Raw genomic sequence first — 27,920 nt, 5'->3', positions numbered from 1 at the left:
AAGGAAGGAAGGAAGGAAGGAAGGAAGGAAGGAAGGAAGGAAGGAAGAAAAAGAAAGAAAAAAGAAAGAAAGGAAGGAAGGAAGGAAGGAAGGGAGAGAAAAAGAGAGAGAGAGAGAAAGGAAGGAAGGAAGGAAGGAAGAAAAGAAGAAATGAAGGGAGGAAGGAAGGGGCAAAGAAACAAACAGAGAGAAAGAAACAAAGAAAGAGAATAATTAAAACATCTTTTTTAAAAAATATATAGGAAGAAGGCTAGAAAAAATCGCAGAAAATTGGGACAGCTAATAAAGCTACATGTTGAACTTATTATCTATTTCAAAAGAAAAGTAAGCTATACATAATAGAAATGCACAATTTCATGCTTTTTTATTTGGTGTTCAAAAAAAGGAAATTTTAAAAGAAAAGAAGTAAAGTTTGATGCATAGAAAAAAATGGAAATTCCCTCTCCACCATTTTATTATCACCACACAAGGCAGAGAGAAGAAGAATCTGGTAAACAAATGTATATGAGCTAGAAAATAAACTTTTCTTATTCTTTTTGTTCTTAAATAGCGTTTATATACAGAAGCATGGGAAAATGATAAGAAAACAATCCATGTCATGCCAGACACACCAGAAATCATGCTTGCCAAACTCAACAAAATAAACTATAGTGCGGTGAGTAGCGTTAAGAATGGGTGGGAAAAGACCCTTATAAAATAATACAAAGAGAAAAAAGACAGAACCCAAAGAATTGAGTGCATACTCAATCATGACCCTATAAGAGGAAAAGGTAATGAGAATGAAAAGATAAAGAATTAAATGAGATTTTTAATGAGTAAAAAATATATTTTGTATTGAAATTAATTCACTTAAATGTGAATAGTTACTAAGAAAGTTTAGTTGCTTGAAATGGCATTCAATTTTCCTTCAATTTTTAAAAAACATTTTTATTTTTGAACTTAAATACAAAATAAGAAAATATAATGAAACAAACTTAAATACTAGGTGTTCAATTTTAAACTTTTGAAATAATATTTTAATTATTTTAAGAAAGACAAAAAGGGAAGAACAGAGGTAGAAACAAACAAGATATGATCACTGCTTTTCTGAAGGGAATATTATGACCTATTTATAAAGTGTAATACCATTATTGGAGCGGGGGGGGGGAGAGGTAGATGAAGTTAGAGTTAACTTTTTTTTAAAAATCCCCTACTCTTACCTTCAAGTATAGAACAAGAGGGCAGGACCACAGTTGTTTGCCTCATCTGCTACCCCTGTTACAATGCTACAAGATTTGAAAGTTGATCAGGAAAAGGAAGGTGGAAGGGGAGAAGACTAGAAGAATTATATATCCTTAAGAGAGACACAACTTCAAAGAAATAAGAGACTTCCTACAGGCCCATGTATATATCAGGCCATAGTTCAATGATATTGCCAGCAGTTTGCCAATTAGTGCTATAGGACTGATATTTTCCTCAAGAGGACTTAAGGACCTCTGAAGATACATTCTCTCCATCCAAAACTTAGCTTCCTGTGGTAATTGTAATGAAAGTTGAGTGTATTTAGGGACATTTAATTTTCACAGGAAAAAATACTAATGAAACCAGAATTTCTTGTCAAAGAATGATTACCAATAATTTGTTTTCTACAGAAACTCTACCGACTTGCCCTGGAGGAGTCTAAGAAGGAAGGCTATGACCTACGATTAGATGCCATTCCAATTCAATCAGCTAAAGCATCTCGAGATATTGCAAGTGATGTAAGTCAACCATTTCTGAAGTCTCTGGAGATATTTCTTCTGCAGATGTGCTTGCAGCTTGTGAAATCGGAAAATGTTTTTGGCCAGCATTTCAGGTGTTTCTATCAGTCTCCATTTCCAGTGTCTATAATTTGAATTATATCCATTCTGCACAGACCTAGCAGAAGATTATTGCAAACGGTTAATAGTCAGTTTCTCTGTAAAGGAAAAAGTGTTCAGGAGACACATATATACATATATGTGTACATATGTGTGTATATATGTATATCATCTATATGGTCTAAAAAGAGTGGTGTTTACATAATCATTGTAAATGTTTTTTTCTTAGTGCCATCCAAATAAATACCCAAAGCAGTAAATTTAATTCAACAGTTATTTGTTCAGCTACTGTGTGCCAAATTATGACAAAGTCTTAGGGAACAGTGACAAAAACAAAATTGTCCTTGTTTTGTCCTATTTCAATTTGGGAACACACCATGTACACGTATGAGTCATTATAAATTATATATGGTGTAGTTAGGAGGGACACTAGAAATCAGAGAGATCATGAAAGATTATGTCAAGGTTGGCACTCTAACTGTACACTGAAGAATCTAGTGTTCTAAGAGACAGAGGTGAGGCATTCTGGGGATAGGGACACAGACTATACATGGAGACACTGGAATATGTCCTGTACAAAGCCCAGCAAGTAAGCCAGTTTGAACAGAATGTAAACTTCATGAACTTCATAAACATATGTAATCAGGCTAGAAATATAGACTAGAACCAGACCCTAAAGAGCTTTAAATACCCAAGCGAGGAGTTTGAATTTTATCCTAGAGGTAATAGGGAGCCACTGAAAATTCTTGAACAGGGGAGTTACATAGACCTGTGACCCTAAGTTTGCCAACAGTGTACAAGAAAAACCATATTTAAGGAGACCAATTAGGAGACTGGCAACAATCCAGGTGAGAGGTGATAGGGGCTCAAACTATAGAGGGAGAGGAGACGGATGCAAAATAAATGTTGTGGAGACAAATTTGACAAAACTTGGCAAGCAGCTAGATATGGAGAGTGATGAAGAGTGGAGAATGGAAAATGACTCTAACTTTGCAAATCTGAGTAATTAGAAGGATAATGGTGCCCTCAATAGGAATGGGGAATTTATAAAGAGGGTTAAGTCTGGGGTAGAAGAGAATGCTGAGTTTCAGATTCCCATGGGATATTCAGTTTGAAATACCCAATAGTCATTTGGTGACTCAGAACCATATCATAGGAAAAACATCAGAATTGGATATATTGATCTGGGTATCATCTAGAAAGATGGTAATCCAATCCGTGAGGATTGCCTGGAGAGAGAGTGTGTAGAAGGAAAAGAGCAGAAGGACCCAGGTTAGGGCTCTGGGGTGAGGAATGGATCCAGCAATACAGCAAAAGAGATACTGAAAAGCAGCAATCCTATCGATGGAGGAGAACCAGGAGAGATTGGTGTTAAGAAAACCCAGAGAGAAGAGAATATAGAATAGAAAAGAGAGGTCAATGGTATGGTGCAGAGAGGTCAAAAAGGAAAAGAACTAAGACAGTGTTTTCTAATTTGGCAATTAAAACAAATGGATGCAAATCTGTGTCTAATAGCCATCTCTAGGGGGGAGGGAAGGAAAAAATGGGGGAAGAGAAATTTACATGGCAACTTTATTATATATTTAAAAGGAATAGCAAGTGGTATATAATAGATTTGCAGTTTCATGTACAATCATCTTTATGAAAAATTCTGTTATGAAAATGCTCATTTTATTTTATAAATTAAAAATAAAGTAAATGTAATTTTTAATAAACTACCTGGTAACTTGGGGAGAACAGTCTCCACCTCTTCCTCATAAGGTGGGAAACCATAATGCAAAGGTTTGAGAAGTGAGGGAAGGGAGCACAAGTAAAGACAATAGCGTGAATAGCTTCTCTAATTCGACTTTGAAAAAGAGGAATGATGACAGTAATTTGAGGTGATGCTAAATATAAGTGAAGATTGTTTAAAGATGAGAAAAATCTATAATCCATAGGAAAGGAAACAGTGTCTAAAGAAAGGCTGAAAATTAGAAAGAGGGGATGATCAAAGGGGCAAACAAAGGGAGAAGATGGAAAAATATGGAATCAAGGGCACAAGTAGACATCTTGGCGAGAAGAAAGCCCTTCTCTTCATCAGAGACTGAAGAAAAGGAAAGAATGGAGGAGGGTGATATCAAAGAATTCTGAAATATAGAGAAGGGGACAAGAGATCTGGAACTCGCAGGAAATGACCTTAATTTTCCCTGTGCAAATTTGGACCAAGAGTCAGAAAAGAGCAAAAGGATTACCGTTCAGCAGTGAGGGCACAATTAAGATAGATCATGTAAATTTGTAGTGAATTGAGTCAACATAGTTTCCTAACTTCCTCTATCACATTCAGCAGTACATGAGTAAGAAGGCAGGAGCTGGATGGAGACTGTAATCCAGAGCTAGTTTGACAAGGCATAAGCAGCAATAAGACAAGGAAGCAAGGGGTGCAAGAGTAGAGGGTGGTATAAGGATGACCTGCTGAACTAGTTTCTAGACTAGGAAGGGAAGAGAGTGAAACCAGAGCAGTAGTAATAGCCTGGGAGATGGCAGGATCAGAAATCACAGTAAAGGTGAATAGCTTTAGGAGCACAGAGCACAGGGAGTAATAGAAGGTTATGAGATTTTGGTCAGAGAGAGAAATTTCAGATTCTTGATCAGGGATATGGAAAACTTGTGGGTTTTAGTGAGATCAAGGGATAAACATTCCTCTGTGTGGTAAAGCTGGAGGTGATGAGAGTTGAGGGAGTTGATGAATGAAGTAGTCAAGATGTTTTAGAGGAAGACCCATATGTGTGTATGTGTGTATAAGTTCCCAAATATAGATGTAGGGGTTGGTGTAGAAAATAAGACTGTGAAACCCTTGAGAAAAGAGAATGACTTCAGAGCTAGTAGATAACTGTGACAAGAATCTGAATAGGTTAATATATCTTAACAGAGTATAAACCAAATGAATTGAGGTTTCTAAGTCACAGTAGTAGAAGTAATATCTGAAATAGGCTCAGAAGGACAAGAAATGTGCCTCTTCATTCTCTGGATCTAGTGTGTTGAGGGACGTGAGAGAAGGTGCAGCCAGTACTGGAGAGATTCTTGTCATCTTTGGGGAGAGGATAGTGTCATTTGGGGAGAGAGTATGTCATGTTGGGGGGCATCATATTTCTGTGAGTACCAGAATATGGAAGGTCCACAAGAGAAAAATGTCTAAGATGAAGAGTAATTTCAAATTTGGGCAATAGCAGACTATGAAACTCTAATAAGAAAGTTTTAACCACTGAACTAGGAGTCAGAAGATCTAGGCCCTAGTTCCAGCTCTCTGCTCACTATGTGACCTTGAGCAAAGTCATTTAACCTCTCTGGAGGTTACTTCACCTCTAAAATGGAAGTAGTATTATTTGCCCTAACTACTTCAGAGAATCATTGTTATAGTGAAAGAAAATAAAATCTATATGAAACTACTTCAAAAACTGTAAAATGCCCTTACAAATATTAATATCAGATAAAATTCATATATCATTTTTCCTTTCTAGTACAAGTATAAAGAAGGCTATCGTAAGCAGTTGGGTCACCACATTGGTGCCCGTGACATAAAAGATGATCCCAAGATCATGTGGTCTCTACATGCAGCCAAGATCCAAAGTGACAGGGAGTACAAGAAGGACTTTGAAAAATGGAAGACCAAATTCAGCAGCCCAGTGGACATGCTGGGGATTGTGTTGGCCAAGAAGTGTCAGACTCTGGTCAGTGATGTAGACTACAGGCATCCTCTACATGAGTGGATGTGCCTGCCAGACCAGAACGATGTCATTCAGGCACGCAAGGCCTATGACCTACAGAGTGATGTGAGTATACAAAATGTCTCCTTATGATGAATGTAGTAAGTTTTTAAAACTTCAATTTTGAAACAGATGCAGAGTGCGTATTTTTTTTTTTTTTTTGCTACTGACCACTTAGCAGAGGATAGGTAAAATATAGCTAGCTGAGATTTCAAAATGAAAAGTATTAGGACAGATTGTTAAGGGCTCTGAGAAAGAGTTAATTCCTTGAAGTATACAAGAATATATTGGAAACTATGTTCAGTTTTTCAAGCTCCTTTAGTGCTAATCTTGGAATGAAAAGATTTTGACCAAAGCCCTGTTCTGCCACTCCCTAGGTCTGTAACCTCATACAAATCATTTAGTCTCTTTGTACCTCAGTTTTCTCACCTTTAGAATGGGGACAGTACTTCATATACTACCAAACTCTCTAGGTTTCTTCAAGAACTGAATGAGATAGCAAACATAAAATGCACTATAGTCATAAAGCACTATGTAATTTTAAGATTCTTATTTTGAAATGTTGACATATGTGTAATGAAATCAGAAGAAAAACATTTCCCTCAGGAGATAAGCAATAATTTTCTTCAAAATAGTATTGCAAACTAGCTGTGTGACCTTGGGCAAGTCACTTAACCCCAATTGCCCTCCAAAAGGCAAAAAAATTAGTATTGCATAATTGTAATGGAGCATGCTTGAGGATTAATTTGTTTCTTAGTTGCCTCAAAAGTCTCAAATATTGGTCACCTCAGTACAAGATATTGGACTACATAAACTTATATATTCGAAACCAGAATAAATAGCACTAAAATGACTATGAATAAATGCACATAAATAAGTTTGCTTAGTATTTTACCCCTACATGAGTTACATCATCGCCAAGGTTCCCAAAATGATTCAGTTTCATTGCTTTTTCAGGCCATTTACAAAGCTGATCTGGAATGGTTGCGAGGCATCGGATGGGTTCCCATTGGTTCTATAGAAGTTGAAAAAGTTAAGAGAGCAGGGGAAATCTTAAGCGACAAGAAGTACCGCACACCTGCTGATCAACTTAAATTCACTTGCATCACGGACACCCCAGAAATTGTGCTGGCAAAGAACAATGCTCTGAATGCGAGCAAGGTAAGTTACTGGCTGCCTTCTGTCCCACTTGCCAGAGGATTGTCCTCATCCTTTCAGAAACATCTTACAGATGAAAGCTAGAAGTATCCCTAATGAGAAAATAAAATAAACAAGGATTCTGATTCACCCGACACATACAGTAAGGACCACTCTGATTTCCAATGAACCCCTTCTGAGCTCTGTGAACAACCCGTTCCTCCTATAAAGTGAGTGGGAGAGATACACCAGGAGTCTGCCACCAGTCCAGAAAGGCCATCTGCTTGTCTTCCCCTTGCACCTTGATTAGCTGTTCTTCAGGTACAGGAATGTTAGGTGGCTTCAGGAGACTTGGTTTGTCTGAGCTTCCAGCATATTCCTTGATGGGAGCTCTATGTTTTGTCTCCATGTGAGAACAGCACGATGTGGTGCAAGAGGTGTCAATGATGCAGCTCTCCCTCCACATTTCCGAGTGCAGCACCAACTAGATTAAAATATAATAGGGAAAACATTAACAAAACAAATAAATAAAGACACAGTAGAACATAGATAATGTTAATACGTAGTTTTCTAAGTCAATATGAAGTGATGATTCAGTGACCCCATTTCTATTTGAGTTTGATACTAGTGAAGTGCAGAGAAAAGAACATTTAAGAATATACAGGTCTTATTCTCTGTGGATCTATGACCTTGGCAAGTCACTTACCCTTCCTGAGCCTCAATTTCCATATTTATCAAATGGGGATGATGTCATGTGTCCTCTCTAGCTCACAGGTGTTTGTGAGGATGACAGGAAATGATATATTATGAAGCTGTTCTGAAGACAGATGTAAGGTATTATTAAAGAATCAGGCAGGATTTCATTTGGTACCACAAATGACATCGAAGAAGTAGGCTGGTTATGTCAAGAGTAGTAAACTGAGACAGAGGAGTCCTGACTCTGCTACTAGGTTACACAGCAGAATGGACCATGGACCTGGAGACAGAAAGACCCGAGTTCAAATTTGACGCTCAGAAACTTACTAGCTCTCTGACCCTAGACAAGTCCCTTAATCTCTTATCTTAAAACAAGGATAACAATAGCACCCATCTCCCAAGGTCGTAGAATAAAGTGAGAAAATATTCGCAAGTGCTTGGGGCTGTGTCTGGCATACACTAAGTACTACACAAATGTTAGCTATTGTTATTATTATAAGCTACTCTATTATCTTAGGGTAAGTCACATAATGCCCTTCTGTCTGCTTCCTCATTTGCAAAATGTGGGAATTGACTGCATACAGTCATTATTGAACTATGTTTGGAAGTTCAAAGGTCCTCAAGTGCTGAGAGTCAACATTTTCTGTCATTTTTCATTGGCCCTCTGTGTCCCAGCGGAGTAATATTTTCAGCCTTACTTCTCACAAGGGCATGGAATCCTGTACCCTAACAACATTTCACCACTTAGAGGAGAGAAGGAGAATTGGTCTCCCTGGGCATCATTTTCCAGGAATCATTCAGCAGTAATCTGAGGGTATTACTAAATGAATATGCATACATATCTTACATATACACATACATATAAGTATCTTACATATACTGTCATATAATATAAACTAAGCCAAATGACATCTCTTTACTAAGCCAGGTTGGAATATATGACACTATTAATTTTTCATCCTGACTGGGTTCAGGAAAATGAGAAGAGCTTGACAGCAGTGATAACTCACACTGTCAACTCACTTGTATTGCTTGTGATCCATTATGTGGATGTCAAAAATTCATTATTTCAACCCAGAAGTGAGTAGTGAAGAGCTCTTTTATTTATTTATTTATAACACAGAATAAATTACTCCCTGCTCTCCAAAATGCTCTGTTATCTCTTTATGGATAGTAGGCTACTCCCTTATTGTTCTTAAGGCTACTCCCTATTGTAATCAATGTTTGTTGAATTGAACTAGACTAAATTGAAGTCACCATTCACACATCTGCCATCTCTACTCTCCTTTTCTGGAATTGTTTCTGCTATGGAGACAGTGGATACTTCAGCTTCACATTTTCAAATAAGAGAAGACTATGAAAAAGACCTGTGTGAATGGATTCTCAGGATCAGAAACTTGTTTTATGCCACAGATAATATAATCTTCATTACATCATAGGATCTTGGGGTCCTCTAGGATCCTGGATCTCTACTTTGCTGGGAGGTCATTGGCCACGTAGACCTTTGTGGACACCTTGGCCAAGGAAATCCTCAGCATGAAAGAAATAGAAGCTATCATATTATTTCACATTACCTATGGAATGTCTATCTGCCCCTTTCAGTCTATGAAAAGAAGCCTCTTGGTTTGAGATGGCTTTACTGATTCTTAAAATGTTAAGAAAGATATTTGGGAGTTTTTTGCTTTGTTTTTGAGATGAGTTTTTGTTCTTGGTCCCACAGCATCTGTACACAGAAGCTTGGGATGCCGACAAGACCTCCATTCATGTGATGCCAGACACACCTGAAATCCTACTGGCCAAAAGCAATTCTGCTAACACCAGCCACGTAAGGACATTTCTTGGTTTGGTTTTGCTTACGAAGATATATAAAGTACCATTTCATCTTAACACTTTCCTCCTTCCTACTTTTGAGCCATCTAAGCTTCTTATTCCCAATTTACTTGTTTTTCCTCTTCCTAGAAACTTTACACTCAAGGATGGGATGAGTCAAAGGCAAAGGACTATGACTTCAGATCTGATGCCATTCCAATCAAAAGTGCCAAGGCTTCAAGGGACATCGCCAGTGATGTGAGTGCCTTTCAACTGAATTCTCAAAGACTCCAGAATATGAAATGTTCCAATAGTTTAGCAGGGTAGCTTCTTTAGGAGTCCTTCTATGTGCATTTTCCCAGATCTAACTTCTTAGCTTTTTGGCCTTCCTCTTACACTTGCTATTGGAAAAAGAAATGAGTAAATTTTGGGCCAGTATATTTTCAGAAAATTAAAAAAATATATATTTTTGACAATAATAGTTAGAGTTGCTTTTAAATGGGTTTGAAAGAATGTCATTGAGAAAAACTTAAAATGTAAGTATTTTTAGTTTTGTAATATTTAAGATTTAGTTTACAAGTGTTCAAGAATGCCAAAATTTTGACATACCAAAGTAAAGTATGAAATTTTTGCTAGTTGCCTTAATGTTGTTGTTGTTGCTGACAGGAACTATCAAAACCTGCTTGATTATAGTAAGGTTTCTTATTTTTTCCTTAAAAAAATGCTTTTTTTTTTGTTTTTGCATTATAATCATTTCTCTATATATTGTACCTCACCCTCTTACAGCCCACCTGTGTAACTAAGAAAAAGGCAAGCAGAACCAGCTAATGTAGTCACTATGTCTGTCATCTAGATGACAACATATCTAAAATCTGATTTTTGGTGTTTACTAGTACAAATATAAAGAGGCTTATGAGAAACAGAAGGGTCACCACATTGGAGCGCAGTGCGTGGAAGATGATCCCAAGATTATGTGGTCCATACACGCAGGGAAGATTCAGAGTGAAAGGGAGTACAAGAAGGATTTCCAGAAGTGGAAGACCAAGTTCAGCAGTCCAGTGGATATGTTGGGCATCTTGCTAGCTAAAAAATGCCAGACCCTGGTCAGTGATATTGATTATCGCAACTACTTGCACCATTGGACATGTTTACCAGATCAAAATGATGTTATCCAAGCAAGGAAGGCCTATGAACTACAAAGCGATGTAAGTAATGTGCTCTTTAGTTTCATTATTTAGGTGTTGGTAAACATGGGTTGGAATGGAGTAAACTGGCATTTTCTGGCTCTGTCTGATACAAAACCTATGTGCCAAGTGGCCTTACTTTGAAAAATGGAAAGAGGCATTTGTCCCCCAATAAAAGCCTTTTCCATTCTCTTAATTCTTCCCAAATGTGAGATGTGTAATATTAAAAATTTTGTTTTTCAGTTAATCATTAGTTTTGTCTGAAACTCATCATAAAATATAAAGTGTAACATTTTGTTTGTAGAGCGTGTATAAAGCTGACCTAGAATGGCTACGTGGCATCGGCTGGATGCCCCAAGGTTCTGTGGAGATGGCTAGAGTGAAGTGCGCCCAAGATCTCATAAATGAGAGACTGTATCGAACACGACCAGAAGTCCTGAAATTCACAAATATTGTTGACACCCCTGACGTTGTATTGGCTAAAGCCAATTCTCTGCAAATGAGTGAGGTAAGATGTATCTTAGAGCTGATGTTCCTTGTTTTTCAGACAGTGCTACCTAGAATGAACTAGGAGGCTGGGCTTTGAAGGAATGATAGTGATAGCATAATTTAGAGGGAAAAAAAATATTAGACTTGGAGCCAGGAGATCTGGGTTCAAGTCCCACTTCTGATGTTTACTAGTTCTATGATCTTAGGCAAGTCATTAACCTCCATTAACCTTTCTGATCTGTCAAATAGGGATATATATTCTTGCACTAGCTGCTTTTCAGGGTTGTTCTGAAGAATAAATCTTAGAGCTATATAAATGTGAACTATTTTAGTTTTCCATAGAATTTTCTGTCATGACCATGAGACAGAAGGCACATACTTGTGAAATTCTGGCATAATCACAACGGAACTTGACTTTTTCCCCACTATTTCAAAGTATTTCCAATATTTCAATAGGAAGAGAAATTTTCTTGTTCTCTAAAAAATTTTCAACAAACATGATAGGTAGAAAAGCATTATATAAGCATAGAGTAATATTGCATCATAGGAATAAACTCTCTAACTCTATGTAGAAGTAACAATATTTCTATTCTCTCATCAGTGGTTATATAAAGATGCCTGGAATAAAGATAAGACAAACATCAACATTCCTTCTGACACACCAGAGATGTTACAGGCTCAACTCAATGCCTTGCAGATCAGCAAGGTAAGATTCATGGAAATGAAATGTAAATTTTTTCACGCTGTAATGCTCATCAGTCTGTTGAACATGTAGGAAATGGTTTAATTAGCAACAAGAAATTTTGAAAACTTTTAATGACATTTGATATTTTTTTTTCCCTTTAGTAACATCTTCTTTACTGAGAAGCAGCCTTAGGTATTTGAAAGAGGATCAGCCTTTCAATAAGCAAAAGTTGGGTTTTCTCCTACCTAAAGATACATCCTGGCTTAGTGTGTATCTCAGTGCCACAGGCAACCCTCTAAGACTAACAATGACAAACACTCTTGATTTGCATTTGTGGTGGGATTTACCACGCCTGTTGTTGCCTCACACTGATGAAATCCCAGTACAGACCAAATATCGATATAGATAGATACATTTCCTATATTAAAGGAGTTAAAAACATATCAGATAAAATATATTTTAAAAACTCTGATAGAAGGCAATTTGGATACACAAATAGATCTTGGACTAAGTAGCATGATCCTGGACTCCTATTTCTGATTCTGATAGCAATTCTCATTTAGTCTTGAAAAGTTATGTATTGTATCTCGTACATCAGTTTCCATGTTTGGTAACTGGAAATAAATGATACTACTGGCCAAATACTCTGTGGAAACATTCAATCTCCTTTTGTACTAGGGACCCAAAGATCCTGGTTAGAAAAGGTCATGTGGGGTAAGAAGAGAGAAGTACAGTTATCATAACATCAAGGTGAAGTAGCAGAAGACTCAATATCACAGATCATAGAAATGAAGAGTTGGAAGGGACCTTGGCTGCCATCCAGGACAATTTGTTTCTGAAAGAAATTCCCACTATGATACAACCAATAAATAGTTATATTTAACTGAAGGCTTCAAGGAGAGAGAGGCCACCCTCTTCGGTCATTCTACCTTTAGACAACTCTGATTGTTAAGAAGCTTTTTCTGACCTCAAGCTTATATTTGCCTCCTTGTAATTTGCATTCATTATTCCTGATCCTTCCCCCTGGGGCTAAAAAAAAATAAAATCCCTCCCCCACAAGACAGCCCTTTAAATATAGTATTTGAAATCTACTCTCTCCAAGTCCCAATTCTCCGCCCCAATCTTCATTTCTCTGGAAAGAACTGATAAAACAACATAAGGTCTTATTTTGCACTGTGCTCATAGCCTCATACCATAAATTTTATACTTAGCCTTCCTTTTAGGGTCTGAATTATTTTGAGATATACATTTCAACATAACATATACCAATCAACAAGAGCTATCAACAGGCATGCATGTGTGCCTGTATTGCAATACAAACTCACTCAAATGTCAAACCCTAATCAGGGTCTGCTTGTTTGGCCCAAGTATAATCAACTGTTTTATACACTTGTGAACTAATTTCTATGTTTCCTTTACAGAAACTATATCAACGAGACTGGGATGAGGCCAAACAGAAGGGTTATGAGATAGATGGGAAAGCCCTTGAAATCAAACAGGCAAAGGCATCTAGAGACATTGCTAGTGAGGTACAATTTCTATTCTTTTCTCATTTCAGTTGAACTATTGAACTATTCGTTAAGTCCATTAAAGTGTTTGAAATGAGACTAGCTAATTTTTAAATATCCTCAATTTGTTTTTTCTCATTCTCTAAAAACTTCAGGTTGTTTTGTACTTTAAAAAAAATCTGATGGGTTGAAAATTCTAAGACCAGGTAATGGAGATTCATGGTACCTAAAAACAGAACCACGTTAACATTATTTATTAACTCCTAAAAAGTGTTTTGAACCAGAAATAAAGCATCATGAAGTAGCCTCAGTCTTTGGAAACTAATCAAGAGTCAATAGAAACATTAAAATCTCATAATGTATTTTCCACACATTTCCATAATGTGTTCTACGTTGATCATAAGCAAAAAAAAAAGAAAAACCTAAGTTTTTATGTAAGACAACTCAGCAAAGTTGTAATTGTTTACCAGCAGTTCTTTAATTTTATGTTTATTTTTAGTTTACATCATTCATTTCCACAAGATTTTGAGTTACAAATTTTCTCCCCATCTTTCCCCTACCCACCACCCCAAAACAGTGATCCCACTGAATACCCCCTCCTCCAATCTGTTCTCTCCTATATCCTCTCCCATTCCCCCTCTGACTTAACAGTAGGGCAAGATGAATCTCTATGCCCCAATGCCTATATATCTTATTTCCCAGTTGCATGTAAAAAATAAATAATATGTATATTTTTTAAACATTTGATTTTAAAACTTTGAATTCCAGATTCTTTCCCTTCCTCCCTCCTCATCCACACTTACTGGGAAGATAAGCAATTCAATGTAGATTGTACATGTGTAGCTATGCAAAACCTTTCTATAGTGGATATATTGTGAAAGACTGACTATATTTCCCTCTATCCTATCCCACCCCCCACTTGTTCTAGTCTCCACTTTGATCCTTTCCCTTTTCAAAAGTGAGTTCTTCCAACTTCCCTCTCCCCCAACCTGCCCTTCCCTCCATCATCCATCCTCTCATCCCCTTCTTCCCTGATCTCCTGTAGGGTGAATACCCTATTTAGTGTGTATTTCATTCCCTCCCCAAACCAAATTCAATAAGGTTGACTCATTCCTTTTTCCTTCCTGTTCATCCCCTCCATTGTAATAGTTTTTCCTTGCCTCTTCTATATGAGAAAATTTACCCCATTCTGTCTCTCCCCATCTCCTCTCTTATATTCCTCTCTCATCTCTCCATTTCACCTTTTTAGTATCATCCCTTCCTATTCAATAGGTCCTGTGCCCTCTGTCTATATATACCTGTACACATATATATACACACACTCACATATGTATTCATACACACATATACCCTCCTATATAGACATATTTGTATATATATACATTTATATTCCCTTCAACTATTCTCATACTGAGAAAAGTTTTATAAGTTACAATTATTGTTTTTTCATGTAGGAATATAAATAGTTCAACTTTGATAAATTCCTTATGATTTCTTTTCCCTGTTTACCTTCTCATGCTTCTCTTGCTTCTTGTATCTGAATGTCAAATTTTCTATTCAATGCTGGTTTTTTCATCATAAATGCTTGAAAGTCCTCTATTCCACTGAATGACCATATTTTCCCCTGAAACATGATACTCAGTTTTGCTGGGTAGATGATTCTTGGTTTTAATCCCAGCTCCTTTGACCTCTGGAATATCATATTCCAAGCCCTTTGATCAGCTTCCAGATCCTGTATTATCCTGATTTTGTTTCCACAATATTCAAATTGTTTCTTCCTGGCTGCTTGTAATATTTTCTCCTTGATCTGGGAACTCCGGAACCTGGCTATAATATTCCTAGGAGTTTCCTTTTTGGGATCTTTCTCAGGAGGTGATCGGTGGATTCTTTCAACCTCTATTTTGCCCTCTGATTCTAAAACATCAGGGCAATTTTCCTTGAGAATTTCTTGAAGGATGATTTCTAGGTTCTTTTTTTTGATCATGGCTTTCAGGTAGTCCAATAATTTTTAAATTATCTCTCCTGGATTTATTTTCCAGGTCAGTGGTTTTTCCAATGATGTATTTCACATTGCCTTCTATTTTTTCATTTCTTTGGATCTGTTTAATAGTATCTTGATTTCTCATAAAGTCACTAGCTTCCATTTGCTCCAGTCTAATTCTGAAGGAATGATTCTCCTCAGTGAGTTTTTGAGATTCTTTTTCCATCTGGCAAATTTGGCTTTTTAGGGCATTCTTGTCCTCATTGCCTTTTTGAGCCTCTTTTGCCATTTGGGTTAGTCTATTTTTTAAGGTGTTATTTTGTTCAGTCAGGTTGTTGACTTGCTTTTCGTGATTTTCTTGCATCATTTTCATTTCTCTTTCCAATTTTTCCTCTACTTATCTTATTTGCTTTTCAAAATCCTTCTTAAGCTACTCTATCACCTGTAACCAGTTTATATTTTTCTTGGAAGCTTTTGGTGCAGGAGTTCTGACTTTGCTGTCTTCCTCCTGCTCCATGCTTTGATCCTTTTTGTCCCCAAAAAAGGAATACAAAGTTGGACTGCTGTGCTTGCCCCACTTCCCCTGCTTGCTCATGTTGCCACTCAACCACTTGAGTCTTGAGCTTTTTGCCACAATAGAATTTTGCTTTCAGAGAGGAGATCTTTGTCCCAAATCATTGGGGTTTTCTCAGGTGCTAGAACTACTAGTTAAGTGCCCTCTCAGAAGCCTCCACTGGCTCTGGCACACTGATCATGCACCCCAGGACCTCCACCCAAGACAGGGATCCAGATCAAAGCAGGTTAAAGCAAGAGCGATTACCCCTCAGATTGGTTGCTTGTTCCCCCTACAATTTGCAGGCCAGGAGTCTGAAGCAGCCATGCAGCTATAGACCGCTGGGCCTCAGTCACTTCTCGCCCCAGGGGGAGAGGCCAGACTGCACTCCTGGACTTCCTGTTCCCAAAGTCCACTGACCTCTCATTTTGTCTTTGGCATTCATGGATTGATAAATCTGGAAACTGCCACAGTTGCTGGTAATCCACTCACTCTCCTAACATCCCTCTAGCTGAGGCTGGTTGGGGTACCCTGGGGTTAAAACCTTGGGCTCAAGGGGCTGGGCTCGGCTCTCAGAGCTCTGCTCAAGGCCCCTTCCTGCCCCTGTTGGGCTGTCTTTAGTGGGAGGTTAGTTTCTCTCTGTCACCTTTTGGTTCTGTAGTTCCAATGTTTGTTTAGAGTCATTTTTTACATGTATTGGAGGAGGTGGGAGAGGGAGCCATGTGGAAGTCCTGTTTCTACTCTGCCATCTTGGCTTTGCCCCCCATTTGCTAGCAGTTCTTAACCTGAGGCCCATAGACTTATTATTTAAAAAAATATTTTTAGTAACTGTATTTCAATATAATTGATTTTTTTGTAATCCTATTTGTCTTACTTTATGTATTTAAAAGCATTATTCTGAAAAAGAATCCATAGGTTTCACCAAACATGGCAGAAAAAGGTTAAGAACCCTTGATTTAGACAATGATTCAACATGAGATTTCTAGTAACTTAGCTATAACAATCCTAGATATGTTTTGAAGTTTAATTAAAACTACCCCCCCCGCAAAGAATGAAAATAATGGCTGCAAAAACTATCATTCAGGCCCTACAACTTATAACCACTGTTAGAGAAAGGTTTGGTGGCCCCCTTAGATCACTGTCAACAAGTAGATAAAGTCCAGACATTGGGAATGTGATAACAAGAAAAATAGCAGAAGCATTGGCATAAGCTTATCAAGTATGCCCTTGACAGAAAAGAGGGATTTTCGTCTGAGCTGATCAGGAAGATGTGCCCCTTTTGTATGAACCATGTCCCTAGTTAAATTCCCTGTTCCTATTTGCCTTCTGCCCTTCCCAAAACTTTATCTCCTTCCCTCCAGTGCCCAGAACTCTGGCAACTGTTTGATCTCTCAGGATGTTTTTTGTCTATTCTTGAAACTTCAGACAACACCTTAAAGCATTGGATTGGGGGTGGGACTTGGGAGAACTCATATCAGCCTCCAGTACTCACTGAACAGGTGGTTCAATCTGTTCTCAGGCTGAATCTAGTCCAGGGCTATAAGGGGCCCATATGCTCCATCAAGGCTCTGTTAAAGTCTTATAAACTTTAACAAAGAACACAGAGCAAAAGAAAAATAGGATGAGAAGAGGTTATATTTTTCTGCCTTAATCTTACACTTATCTATGACTTTTATTTCTCTAAACTACCCCCTTTATGTTACCCTTTACAGTCTGCCAGTCTGTTCTAGAAGCTCTCCCTCCATCATTCTTTCTCACTTCAAATTTAAAGACTACTACAGTGGCCCCTGATCAATTTCTAGTCTCCTCCTTTGTTCAATTTAACTTGTACAGTACAGGCAAGAATTATCGTCCTCTAGTTGCATTTCCAGAATGTCATTCCTCTTCTTGAAATCCAGAAAGGTTTGACTACTGAAAGCAAATTCTTCATCAGAGGCTTAAAGCTCATATTATTACCCAATTGACTTCCTCTTCTATTTTACCCCAGCAAACACCATCTACCTAGCATACATATTCATCTTCCTATTGTCATACATACATATGTAAGGTTTTATATATAAAATTTATACACATATATGTATAAATTTTATACTTGACATACCTTCCCTACTCCTATTTACTATCCTATGTCCCTTCTTTCCTTATCATACTGCTCTAAGCTCCTATCTTTTAAGAAATCAAAGTTTGCCTAAGATGAACTAAAATACTGTGAATAATGTTGCAGTTTACATAGAAGGTATTTTTAAATTTTAAGAAGGTATTTTTAAAAACATTTAAAGCAAAATATCCTGGGCTAATTATTCTTGCACTTGTGCTTTTGTCTGATTTTTCACTAATTTAGTACAAGTATAAAGAAGGTTATCGGAAACAACTGGGCCACCATGTGGGTTTCCGTAGCCTACAAGATGACCCCAAGTTGGTGTGGTCTATCCATGCTGCCAAGATCCAGAGTGACAGGGAATATAAGAAAGCTTATGAGAAGTCCAAGGCTTACTACAATACTCCACTGGACATGATGGCGATTGTTCAGGCCAAGAAATGCCAGGTCCTGGTTAGTGACGTGGATTATCGCAATTACCTGCACCAGTGGATATGTCTCCCAGACCAGAATGATGTGATCCAGGCTAAGAAAGCCTATGAACTTCAGAGTGATGTATGTATACAATCATTTTATTATCAAGCAATGTTTTTAAAATGAGTATCTCCTAATGAGAAGATTAATATTAATACCTTAATAAAACTAATATGGCTTTAGGAATCCACAGATTATATTTGTGAATACTTGCTGTCCTACAGCTCTGCAATAATTAGATATCATTCAATTTCCTTCAAGTCATTTTTCTCACCCTATGTCTGGATTGTCTATGAATGTATAAAGAATGAGAAGCAGACCTCTCTCTTTGGGGAGTTGAGGGGGTGAGAGTTAAAAGCCTCCTAAGCTCAATTTGCAAAATTAATTGTAGATGTTAGAAGATCTAGCCTTAAAAAGAAGCCAAACATATCTAATTTTGCAAGAAATTAACCAGTCATCTCAAATTTTCCATTCCGAAGATAAATTTCTAATGATCAGAAATAAAGTCCATACTATTTTTTTAAAAAGAGCATAATTTACTATTACTGCCTCATCAATAAGCACTACTTTTAAGTCCTTCCTGTCAGCCTTGTGAATGTCCCAATAGCTTTGCTTGGGGGGAAAACAAACATCGGCATATAAAATATAATGTTGACTGCAAAACAAACAATGTTTTGATTCTTGTTAGAGGAGATAAAACACCATCAGCTCGATGACAGATTGCAGGCAGATCAGAGGCATGAAGCTCTCACATTCAGATTTAACCCTTCTTTGTATCTGTTTCATCTCTTTACTTTAGAATATATACAAATCAGACCTGGAGTGGTTGAAGGGTATTGGATGGTTGCCGCAAGATTCTGTGGAAGTGAATAGAGTAAAGAATGCTCAAGAGCTAGTGAATGAAAGACTGTATCGTACGAGACCTGAAACTCTCAAATTCACAAGTATTGTTGACACCCCTGAAGTTGTCCTGGCAAAAACCAATGCTCTGCAAATCAGTGAGGTGAGATGGGCAGGGAGTTAGAGTAACTAAACCCAAGGCCTCTTGGGCTAGACTTCCTTCACCTGCAAATTTTCAAAGGCAATCCATTGCAAAGAGATCTCTAAATACTTTCTGTAATGCCTATCTTTTCAGTTGAATGAAACAGACATTTTAAAACACTTACAATCAATAAATAGGATTTTGCAGAATTATACATACATTTGGATATCCATTATTCTCAATTAATGTATTAACTCCACTCTTAAGTGAATTTGTCAACAAACTAAAGCTTGTTGACCTTTACAGATTTGGTAAACAAGAGTACAGTGGACATTTTCAGACTTAATTGAACATTTTAATAATTAATTTGGGTCAGGCAATGACTCATAGAAATGGCAGTTATATATTTCTATCTATCCAGAGATAAGATATAATAAGATATTTAGTCAAAGGGTAATTTCAGAATAATAATATGACCATTTTCAGATTTCTGATGTGCACAGGCATGTGTGTAGGGCATGGGTAGAATGTGCTAATACACCCAGGCTCATACTTTCTGCATAACAATGTTGTACCACAGGTCATATGTGGTACAATGGGAAGAATGCTAGTTTTCAAGGCAGAGGATCTGAGTTCAAATTCTGAGTTCACTGCCACTCACATCCTGCAGGACCCTGGAGAAATCATTTAATTTCTTTGTATTCCAGTTTCCTCATATCTATAAAATGAGTTGAAATTATATGACCTTAAAGATCTCTTCCAGTCCTAAAGTGATGTGTCTATAAATTGTTTTTTCTTCATAGAGCTTGTTAGTACTGCAAAACTTGGGTTTTTACCAAAAAAAAAAAAGCCAACTAGGAAAGAGCATCATATTTAATATTAAGATGACAGAATTATTAAGATAATATAAAGATTAATATGGACATACCCACAGATAATTTTTTTGGTATACCTCTATGTTCCTTTGTGATATTTGTAATGGCATTCTTTCGGTTTACATGTTGTCAGCCATTATATCGAGATGCTTGGGATAAGGAAAAAGCAAATGTGAACATCCCTGCTGATACACCTGTGATGCTGCAGTCCAAGATCAATGCCATGCAGATCAGCAATGTAAGATACTAAAATGAAAGTCATCTTCTCCTTACAGCAATGTATGTGTGGGTCATATCTGCTCCTGTGATGTCTTTTTTCTACCTAAAAATACTCAATAGTATTTGACACCTGACATTTTTACTTCTTTCTATTCCTGCTCTTTAAGGCTAAGTAGGTGCTATAGGACAGGGGTCTTGAAGAATAAAACACAGAGAAACAAATGGAAGGGCTTCAGAGAAGTTAGTCTTTTAATGGACTATCATCATTTTCTCTGAAGGCTGAACACTACATTTTAAATGTTTGTATTATGAACTTCAGAATTATAAAAAAAAAATCAATCCGCAAACATTTCAATAGAGAGAACAAAAAGTTCACAGTTTCATGTTTATTTTTTTTTTTACTTTTTCATACTTAATTCAGGCTGCCTTAAATTTCCACTCTTAAAAGGAACTTTGTCATTGAGACATTTGTTTAATATACAAGATAGAACAGAAAGGTCAAGAGGAAACAGGCAACAGAGCAACTTTGAAAGTAACACGTTGAATTTATCAAATTTTAAAAGCAAGTTTTCTTTTTATAAGGATGACTCTTTGGGTAGATAGAGGCAAGGGATTCAGAAGAAAATGTAGAAAAGTATTAAAATACAAGACAGAAATAAACTTAGTTTTTTAAAAGCAAGTTGTATGTAGTAGAAATTAGCAACCACATATAATCTCTTTTGTTATATTTTGTACATGAAAAATGTTTGTATTTTTATATTTGTTAAGATGCAAAAAAAAAAAATAATGTCGTCCCCATTTTACTAGGAGACTTTTTTACTTTGTTTCATTACAAATTTGGTATATCTCGAGCTCAAATTGAAACAAGGCCACTAATAAATCTTCAGGCAAAATTAGTTTGCAACATAATGCCTGTTTCCTTGAGTATGTCTTGCTAAACATTGGCTATGAATACTAAATGTGGCATGGTGATTTCTGTTTTCAGAAACAATATCAACAAGCTTGGGAAGATGTCAAGATGAAGGCTTATGACCTACGAGCAGATGCCATTGGAATTAAGCATGCCAAGGCTTCAAGAGACATTGCTAGTGAGGTAAAACCTCTGCCCTTTTCCTGTTCATTTCTGAACAAGGCCTTGCCAATCCTTATCCAAGGTCCTTATATTAAGCTACTTGAACATTTCTTGAGTTTGGGAAACAATGAAAACAATGCACTAATGATGGTAGAAAATCTACCTACATTTTATTTTATTGCCAATTCCAGAGGCTTCAAGTAGAACCTTAATGCAAGTTTAAATTGATCAATATTTAAATTCATCAATAAAATTTTGAATTTTTTTCCTGGATAAGGAAAGTTATAGTCAAACTTCTATTTGTTATCATGTTTAAGTATAGTCCTTTATTTTTCAAAAATCTTCTCAGTGTCAACTAATTAATAAGTATTTATTGAATACCTACTGGATGTAGATAGAGCACTACACTAAAGACCATGGTGTGGGGATGAGGGACCAGAATTAGAGCCTAGAGAAAAATCACTTCTTTTTCTTGAGGAACTCCTGGAGCAGTACAGTAATAATCACTCACATTTATTATGATAATTTAAGGGTTACAAATATTTCTTTCCAACACCCATATGATTTAGGTGGTACAATAATTGTGACCTCCATTTTACAAATGAAGAGCTGAGTTTTAGAATGGTTAAGTATCTTGTTTGTAGTCACACAAGTAGAAAGTGTTGGAGCTTAGAAAGAATCATGGAAGGAACCTTAGTGGCCATCTAGTCCAACCTATGCCTGAAAAAGAATTTCCTTTATGACACATCTGACATGAATTCATTATGCAATGGCCTCTGTCCAGTTATGGAAAACAAAATATACATGTGGAGAATCAGTTGAAGGAAATGGGCATGTTTAACCTGGAGAAAGGAAAACTAGGAGGGAAATGATAGTTGCATTGAAATATTTTAAGGAAGATCCAGCTTGAGATCAGCAAAGAGTTTCTAAGAATTAAAGCTGTCCATAAGTGGAATGGGCTACTTCTAGAGGTGGTGATTCCTCCTCCTCAGAAGTCATTAAGAAGAGACTGGATAACTACTTTGTGGGTATGCTACAATGGGAATACTTTTTGTGCTTGAGGTGGACAGAATGTCCACTAAGGATCCTTCCAACCTTCAAATTCTATGATTCTGTCTTGCCTATATAGAATGAGGTGATAGAAATGTCAATGCAGCAAATGAATGAATGCTAAAGGATAAAGTATAAAATTGACAAATAGCTGCCAAGTAAAGGATCGATTAGAGTACAATGGGGTTAATCTGGAAAGCCTTCCTAGAAGCAATTAGATTTTTAGAAAAATAACTTTTTTTCTCTTTGTGCCTACCAGTATCTCTACAAATCTGCTTATGAGCAAACGAAGGGTCATTACATTGGATGTCGCACTGCGAAGGAAGACCCCAAGCTTTCTTGGGCTGCTCAAGTGCTGAAAATGCAGAATGACAGATTGTACAAGAAGGCCTACAATGACAACAAGGCTAAGATCTCTATACCAGTGAACATGGTGTCTATCAGTGCTGCCAAAGAGGGCCAGGCATTAGCGAGTGATGTGGATTACCGTCAATACCTCCACCACTGGTCATGCTTTCCTGATCAGAATGATGTGATCCAAGCCAGGAAGGCTTATGACCTGCAAAGTGATGTAAGTACATGGGTCCCCCTAGAGATCCAGATTTAATTTAGGCCCAGTGAAGTTTTTAATCTTTAAAACTTTCCCAATAGTTTGGGTAATGCTATAATAATCCAACAAAACTCTATAAAAGGATTTCACTTTGGGCGTCTCAGTCTTTTACCAATTGGATTGTTTTCCTTAACCCAAAATTACCTCCTGCTCTTGACCTGTTCAATAATGGGGATCAACAGCAATAGTAGACTTTCAGGTTGTCCAATGATTAATTCAATTTAATTAAATAAATTTATTTGCTAGTGAAATTTCACCTTTCTCTTTCTATTTATCCATGAAATTGGTATCATTGTTGAATACGGCATGATAATTTCACTATTGTCTGACCATTCTCATATTTTCAATGAACTTATATGAATTTGCTTCTGAAACTTGCTAACTGTACAGCCTTTGGTCTTCTTAGAAAATGTTACTTAGAAAGAAATATCAGGTATAGAAGTAAAATTAAGGTTGACAAATTAAGGTTGACAGATTAAGGTGACAAATAAAATTAAATATATGTATACTCTCCTCTTAATCATGATTTATTCGTATATCAATTTATAGAAGACTTCAAAATCTACTTATATTTTTATCCTATGCCATCTCTTGGGAATAATGATTTCCATAAATTTAGCATTCATTGTGTACCTTAATATTTCTTTTTATTTGTTCTAAACTTAACTCTCTCACACTTCAGCATAACTAACACTAGAGAGATTGCCAGGTAATGGATTAGATCTGTTCTATTTGGCCCCAGGAAGTGCCACCAAAAGTAATGGGTGGAAGTTACAACAAGGTAAATTTAAAATTAATGTGAGGAAAAACTTCCAAACAATTAGAAATATCTGTGAGTAGAAGGGGCTTCCCCAGGAAGGAATGGGTTCTCTCTTTTTAGAGCCCAGAGAAAAATCAATCCTTTTTTCTTGAGGAACTTCAAAATTGAAGTTTTGCCATATTGATGGCATAATATTTATTCACATTTATTATAATATCCTAAGAGTCAGACAATGTTTTCTTCCCAACACCCATATGAGTTGGGTCTTCAGGTGAAAACTGGAAGGCTGCTTTGAGAGTTTTTGGCATCAGTGATTCATTTTCATGTATATGTTGGGCCATTGAGATCCTTTCCATCCCTAAAATTCTATGATTCTGTGAGTCATGGTTCTTCCTGGGTCATGATAGATAGATAGATAGATAGATAGATAGATAGATAGATAGATAGATAGATAGATAGATAGATAGATAGATAGATATAGAAGTAGATGCAGATGTGTGTATGTATATGTATACACACACATAATCTGTATTCTTGAGAAGATTGCCTTCTTGGGGGATGGGCCTTCTGAACCTATAGGACCAAGAATAGTCCCAGAAGAAAAAAAAAACATTCTTTCTAAGGCATAACGTTGCTTTCGCTGTTGCCTTATTTCATTTGTACCATGACATATTAACTACTATTAGCAAATACAAAATGATGGACTTTTTAAAACCAGTATCCAATCTGATATCATCTGATATTGTTTGATTGTCATCATCTGGGAAACCACATAGTTCCTGAAGAAATTACACATCCATTTTCAATGCAGCATTTCTTATTATTTATTTATTTATTCACTACTGGGATTATCAAGGCAAAAAAAACAACAACATAAAACATTCCATGCTCTTGATGGGTTTACATTCTACACATAAGCAGCTACTACAAAGTAATTTGAAGTGGGAGAATACTAACAACTAAGATACACTCTGTGTGTGTGTGTGTTTAAAAGGATATTGATATAAGGGACCAATTTCCAATACTCTGCTGGTAACCTAAACTGTTTATTAACTCATTTGTAACCAAGAATTATGGTACTGGGGAAAGACTCTTCAAATGGTTGCCATTCTCTGTAGTCATAGCCAATCAGTATTATTCTAAAAATCCATCCAGTTTAGATAGTAGTTATAAAACACTTCAAAAACCTTTTCAATGAACTTGAGACCTAAAGGGTTTCTATTTCTAAGGAATCAAAAGTTCCTAAACATCCCAAATCAGACTCTTACAAAAGAATTGTTGCTCATAACAAAACATCTCTTTTGCAATGTATATATATTTTTATTGTACATCTTTTATCATATAGGGCATTTCCATTGCTTCGGTGTTTGTAATGCAATAACAGGAGACAACTTGCTCCTTCCCATTTTATCTTAGGCCATCTATAAGGCTGATTTGGAGTGGTTGCGTGGTATTGGCTGGATGCCAGAAGGTTCTCCTGAGATATTGAGAGTCAAGAATGCCCAGGAGATTTTGTGTGATAGTGTCTACCGGACGCCTGTGAAGGACCTTAAGTATACAAGTATTGTTGACACTCCTGAAGTTGTCCTTGCTAAGACAAATGCTGAGAATATCAGTATTGTAAGTTGCTACTTTATTGTATCACAGAGTTAGCTAATCATAAGAAATATTTGACCAAGTAATTCATTCCCAATGTCATATAATGCCTACAAAAAGCAATCAACAGCCATTAATGTTAGCAATATGACATGCTATTAGTTATCTAGGTCTATGAACTGCAATTCAAATCGATAATTCAGATTCCTTGTTAAATGTAGGCCATTTATTTGTATCTGTTGTAGAAATCTTAGTACTGTGTCTGTTCTTGGTTAGGATTTTTTAATTAAAAAAGTTTAAAATTGTATAATAGAATTGGCAATACTATCATTTACAAAGTGATTTTCTTTTGTTGTTTTCCTTCCCTCACAGCCCAAGTACAGAGAAGTTTGGGACAAAGACAAAACCTCAATCCATATCATGCCAGATACCCCAGAAATCAATCTGGCCAGAGCAAATGCTCTTAATGTGAGCAATGTAAGTATATTAGTGATTTTGTCTTGTTTGAAAAATGACCACTTTGGTCTTGTTATACTACTTCATGGAGTCATTTAGAGACACTTGGCTACAAAATCCCCAGAGTAAATGGTGAAAACATTGACCAAATGTGGAACACAGACCTTAAATGAAAGTCAGAAAATGAAGGGCATATTCTTGATTCTCCTTATTGAGTTGCTTGACATACTACTATTGGTGCTATGCCAGCTAAAACAATGGGGATAAGGGAGATAAGGGAAAAAGGAATAAGGATAAAGTGGATGAAGAAAGAGTCAACCTTCATTTGCAACAGGGATTTCCTGGGCTCATTGTGAAGAATGTGCATTGACTCAAAAAAAAAAAAGAATACTATCATTTACAGTGATTTGAACATTTACATCTTTTTGAGAAAAACAATGAGTCCTTGAGATACAGGCACTTTGCTTTGCTATATAACTAAGTGGCAATTTGCCAGTCAGTAATTCCACTAGAAATAATATTTGCAATCCTAACATACAAATGCTCTTATGAAGCTAAAGTTTTCCAGTAACATTTCATCAATATAAGTGGGATGAAAGAAGTTAGAGCACAGGATTATCCTAAAGATTTCTATAAATCCAAGGTAAACTTTCATTCCTTCCAAGCAGTTAAATTGAAAGGATGTTCAGCACTGTATTTACAGAAAACCAGAAGACCCCTAGTAATGACTCCATTGATACCTTTGATAAGAGGTATTGAACATAACAGTATTGTAAGTTACTACTATACTGCATCATAAAGTTAACTGAGTTTAGGAAATAGCTGACCAAGTTATCTATTGCCATTGTCCATACACTGGAAAAATCAAGAACAAATTTAGAACAAATCAAGATGCTTTCTTTGGACTGGTCCCCAGAACTCAAGTGTAGGTGAACAATACTATATCATCAGTATTATATAATTTAAGAAGCATTAAAGGCTGTGGACCAGAGCGATAGGGATTCCTTTTGGTTGGTTTGTTTTAGGTTTTTACACAAATGTACTGAATTCAGGGAGAAGTTGAAGACACCAGAACTTAATAGCCTCTCCATTTGATAGCTTATAAAATATAAAGATATTTTTTTATTGTTGCTTTGCTACAACTTTCCCACCCCATAAAATACAATGTTCTTTTACTTCATTGAAAAAGGATACTTTCAATATTTTTTTTATTTTTCTTTCTTGGGGACACATTTTGCCTGGTCTTGAGCTTTTTGTCAGAGTAGAGTTTTAATCATGTGCCACAGTCTCATGTCCCTGGTATGATACTATTATCCTAACTAATTCTTAGGAGCTACTTTCAAATATGATGCATTCTAATGCCATGTATTTCCTTCTCTTAAGAAACTTTACAAAGAAGGGTGGGATGAAATGAAGATGAGCTGTGATGTGAGGCTAGATGCCATTCCAATCCAGTCTGCCAAGGCCTCCAGAGAGATTGCCAGTGATGTAAGATTGAGTTTTGGTGGATTCTCTCTTTTTATTTTCATTTAGACAAGTCCTGTGATTATATGAGAAGGTTTTTTTGTGGTTCAAATTGTGCTCCATTATTTTTTTCTCCAGTATAAATACAAACTGGACCATGAAAAGCAGAAGGGGCACTATGTTGGAACCCTCACTGCCAGAGATGACAACAAGATACGCTGGGCCTTGATAGCAGGCAAGATTCAGAACGAAAGAGAATACAGACTGGACTGGGGCAAGTGGAAGACCAAGTTCAAAAGCCCAGAGGATATGCTTTCTATCATACATTCTAAAAACAGCCAGGCCCTGGTTAGTGATGTGGATTACCACAACTATCTTCATCAATGGACATGCCTGCCAGACCAGAATGATGTGATTCAAGCAAAGAAAGCTTATGAGTTACAGAGTGATGTAAGTTTGCTACATTTCAACTCTCTTTATTCCAGTACTTTGTCATGTCATCTAACATGTACATACCATACATAATTCAAAGTTGAAGAGTCCATAAATTAATAGCCTGAAGATTTGATAGCCTATAAAATATAAAGAGTTTCTTTGTTGTTACCTAACTATAACTTTTCCTATAAAACACAAGGTTCTCT

The 27,920-nt window shown here is 36.6% G+C and overlaps 1 protein-coding gene across 1 annotated transcript in view; it reads left to right on the top strand.

The window, feature by feature from the left end:
• The window catches only part of NEB (nebulin), a 231,362-nt gene that overhangs the window by 120,805 nt on the left and 82,637 nt on the right, over nucleotides 1-27,920 (top strand). The window contains 19 exon segments of the mRNA XM_069080869.1: nucleotides 551-655; nucleotides 1,632-1,739; nucleotides 5,336-5,647; nucleotides 6,539-6,742; nucleotides 9,135-9,239; nucleotides 9,374-9,481; nucleotides 10,117-10,428; nucleotides 10,712-10,915; nucleotides 11,498-11,602; nucleotides 13,003-13,110; nucleotides 17,965-18,276; nucleotides 18,995-19,198; nucleotides 20,186-20,290; nucleotides 21,257-21,364; nucleotides 22,653-22,964; nucleotides 25,180-25,383; nucleotides 25,732-25,836; nucleotides 27,199-27,303; nucleotides 27,418-27,729. Of these exon segments, the coding sequence (XP_068936970.1) occupies nucleotides 551-655; nucleotides 1,632-1,739; nucleotides 5,336-5,647; nucleotides 6,539-6,742; nucleotides 9,135-9,239; nucleotides 9,374-9,481; nucleotides 10,117-10,428; nucleotides 10,712-10,915; nucleotides 11,498-11,602; nucleotides 13,003-13,110; nucleotides 17,965-18,276; nucleotides 18,995-19,198; nucleotides 20,186-20,290; nucleotides 21,257-21,364; nucleotides 22,653-22,964; nucleotides 25,180-25,383; nucleotides 25,732-25,836; nucleotides 27,199-27,303; nucleotides 27,418-27,729 (3,438 nt within the window).

The sequence above is a fragment of the Petaurus breviceps genome, unplaced genomic scaffold, assembly GCF_028583685.1.
Source record: "Petaurus breviceps papuanus isolate PSGF00001 unplaced genomic scaffold, PetGlider_PUasm1.0 91133, whole genome shotgun sequence".
NCBI lineage: Eukaryota > Metazoa > Chordata > Mammalia > Diprotodontia > Petauridae > Petaurus > Petaurus breviceps.
The sequence above is the reverse complement of the archived record's forward strand: the minus strand, read 5'-3'. Positions and strand labels throughout refer to the sequence as shown.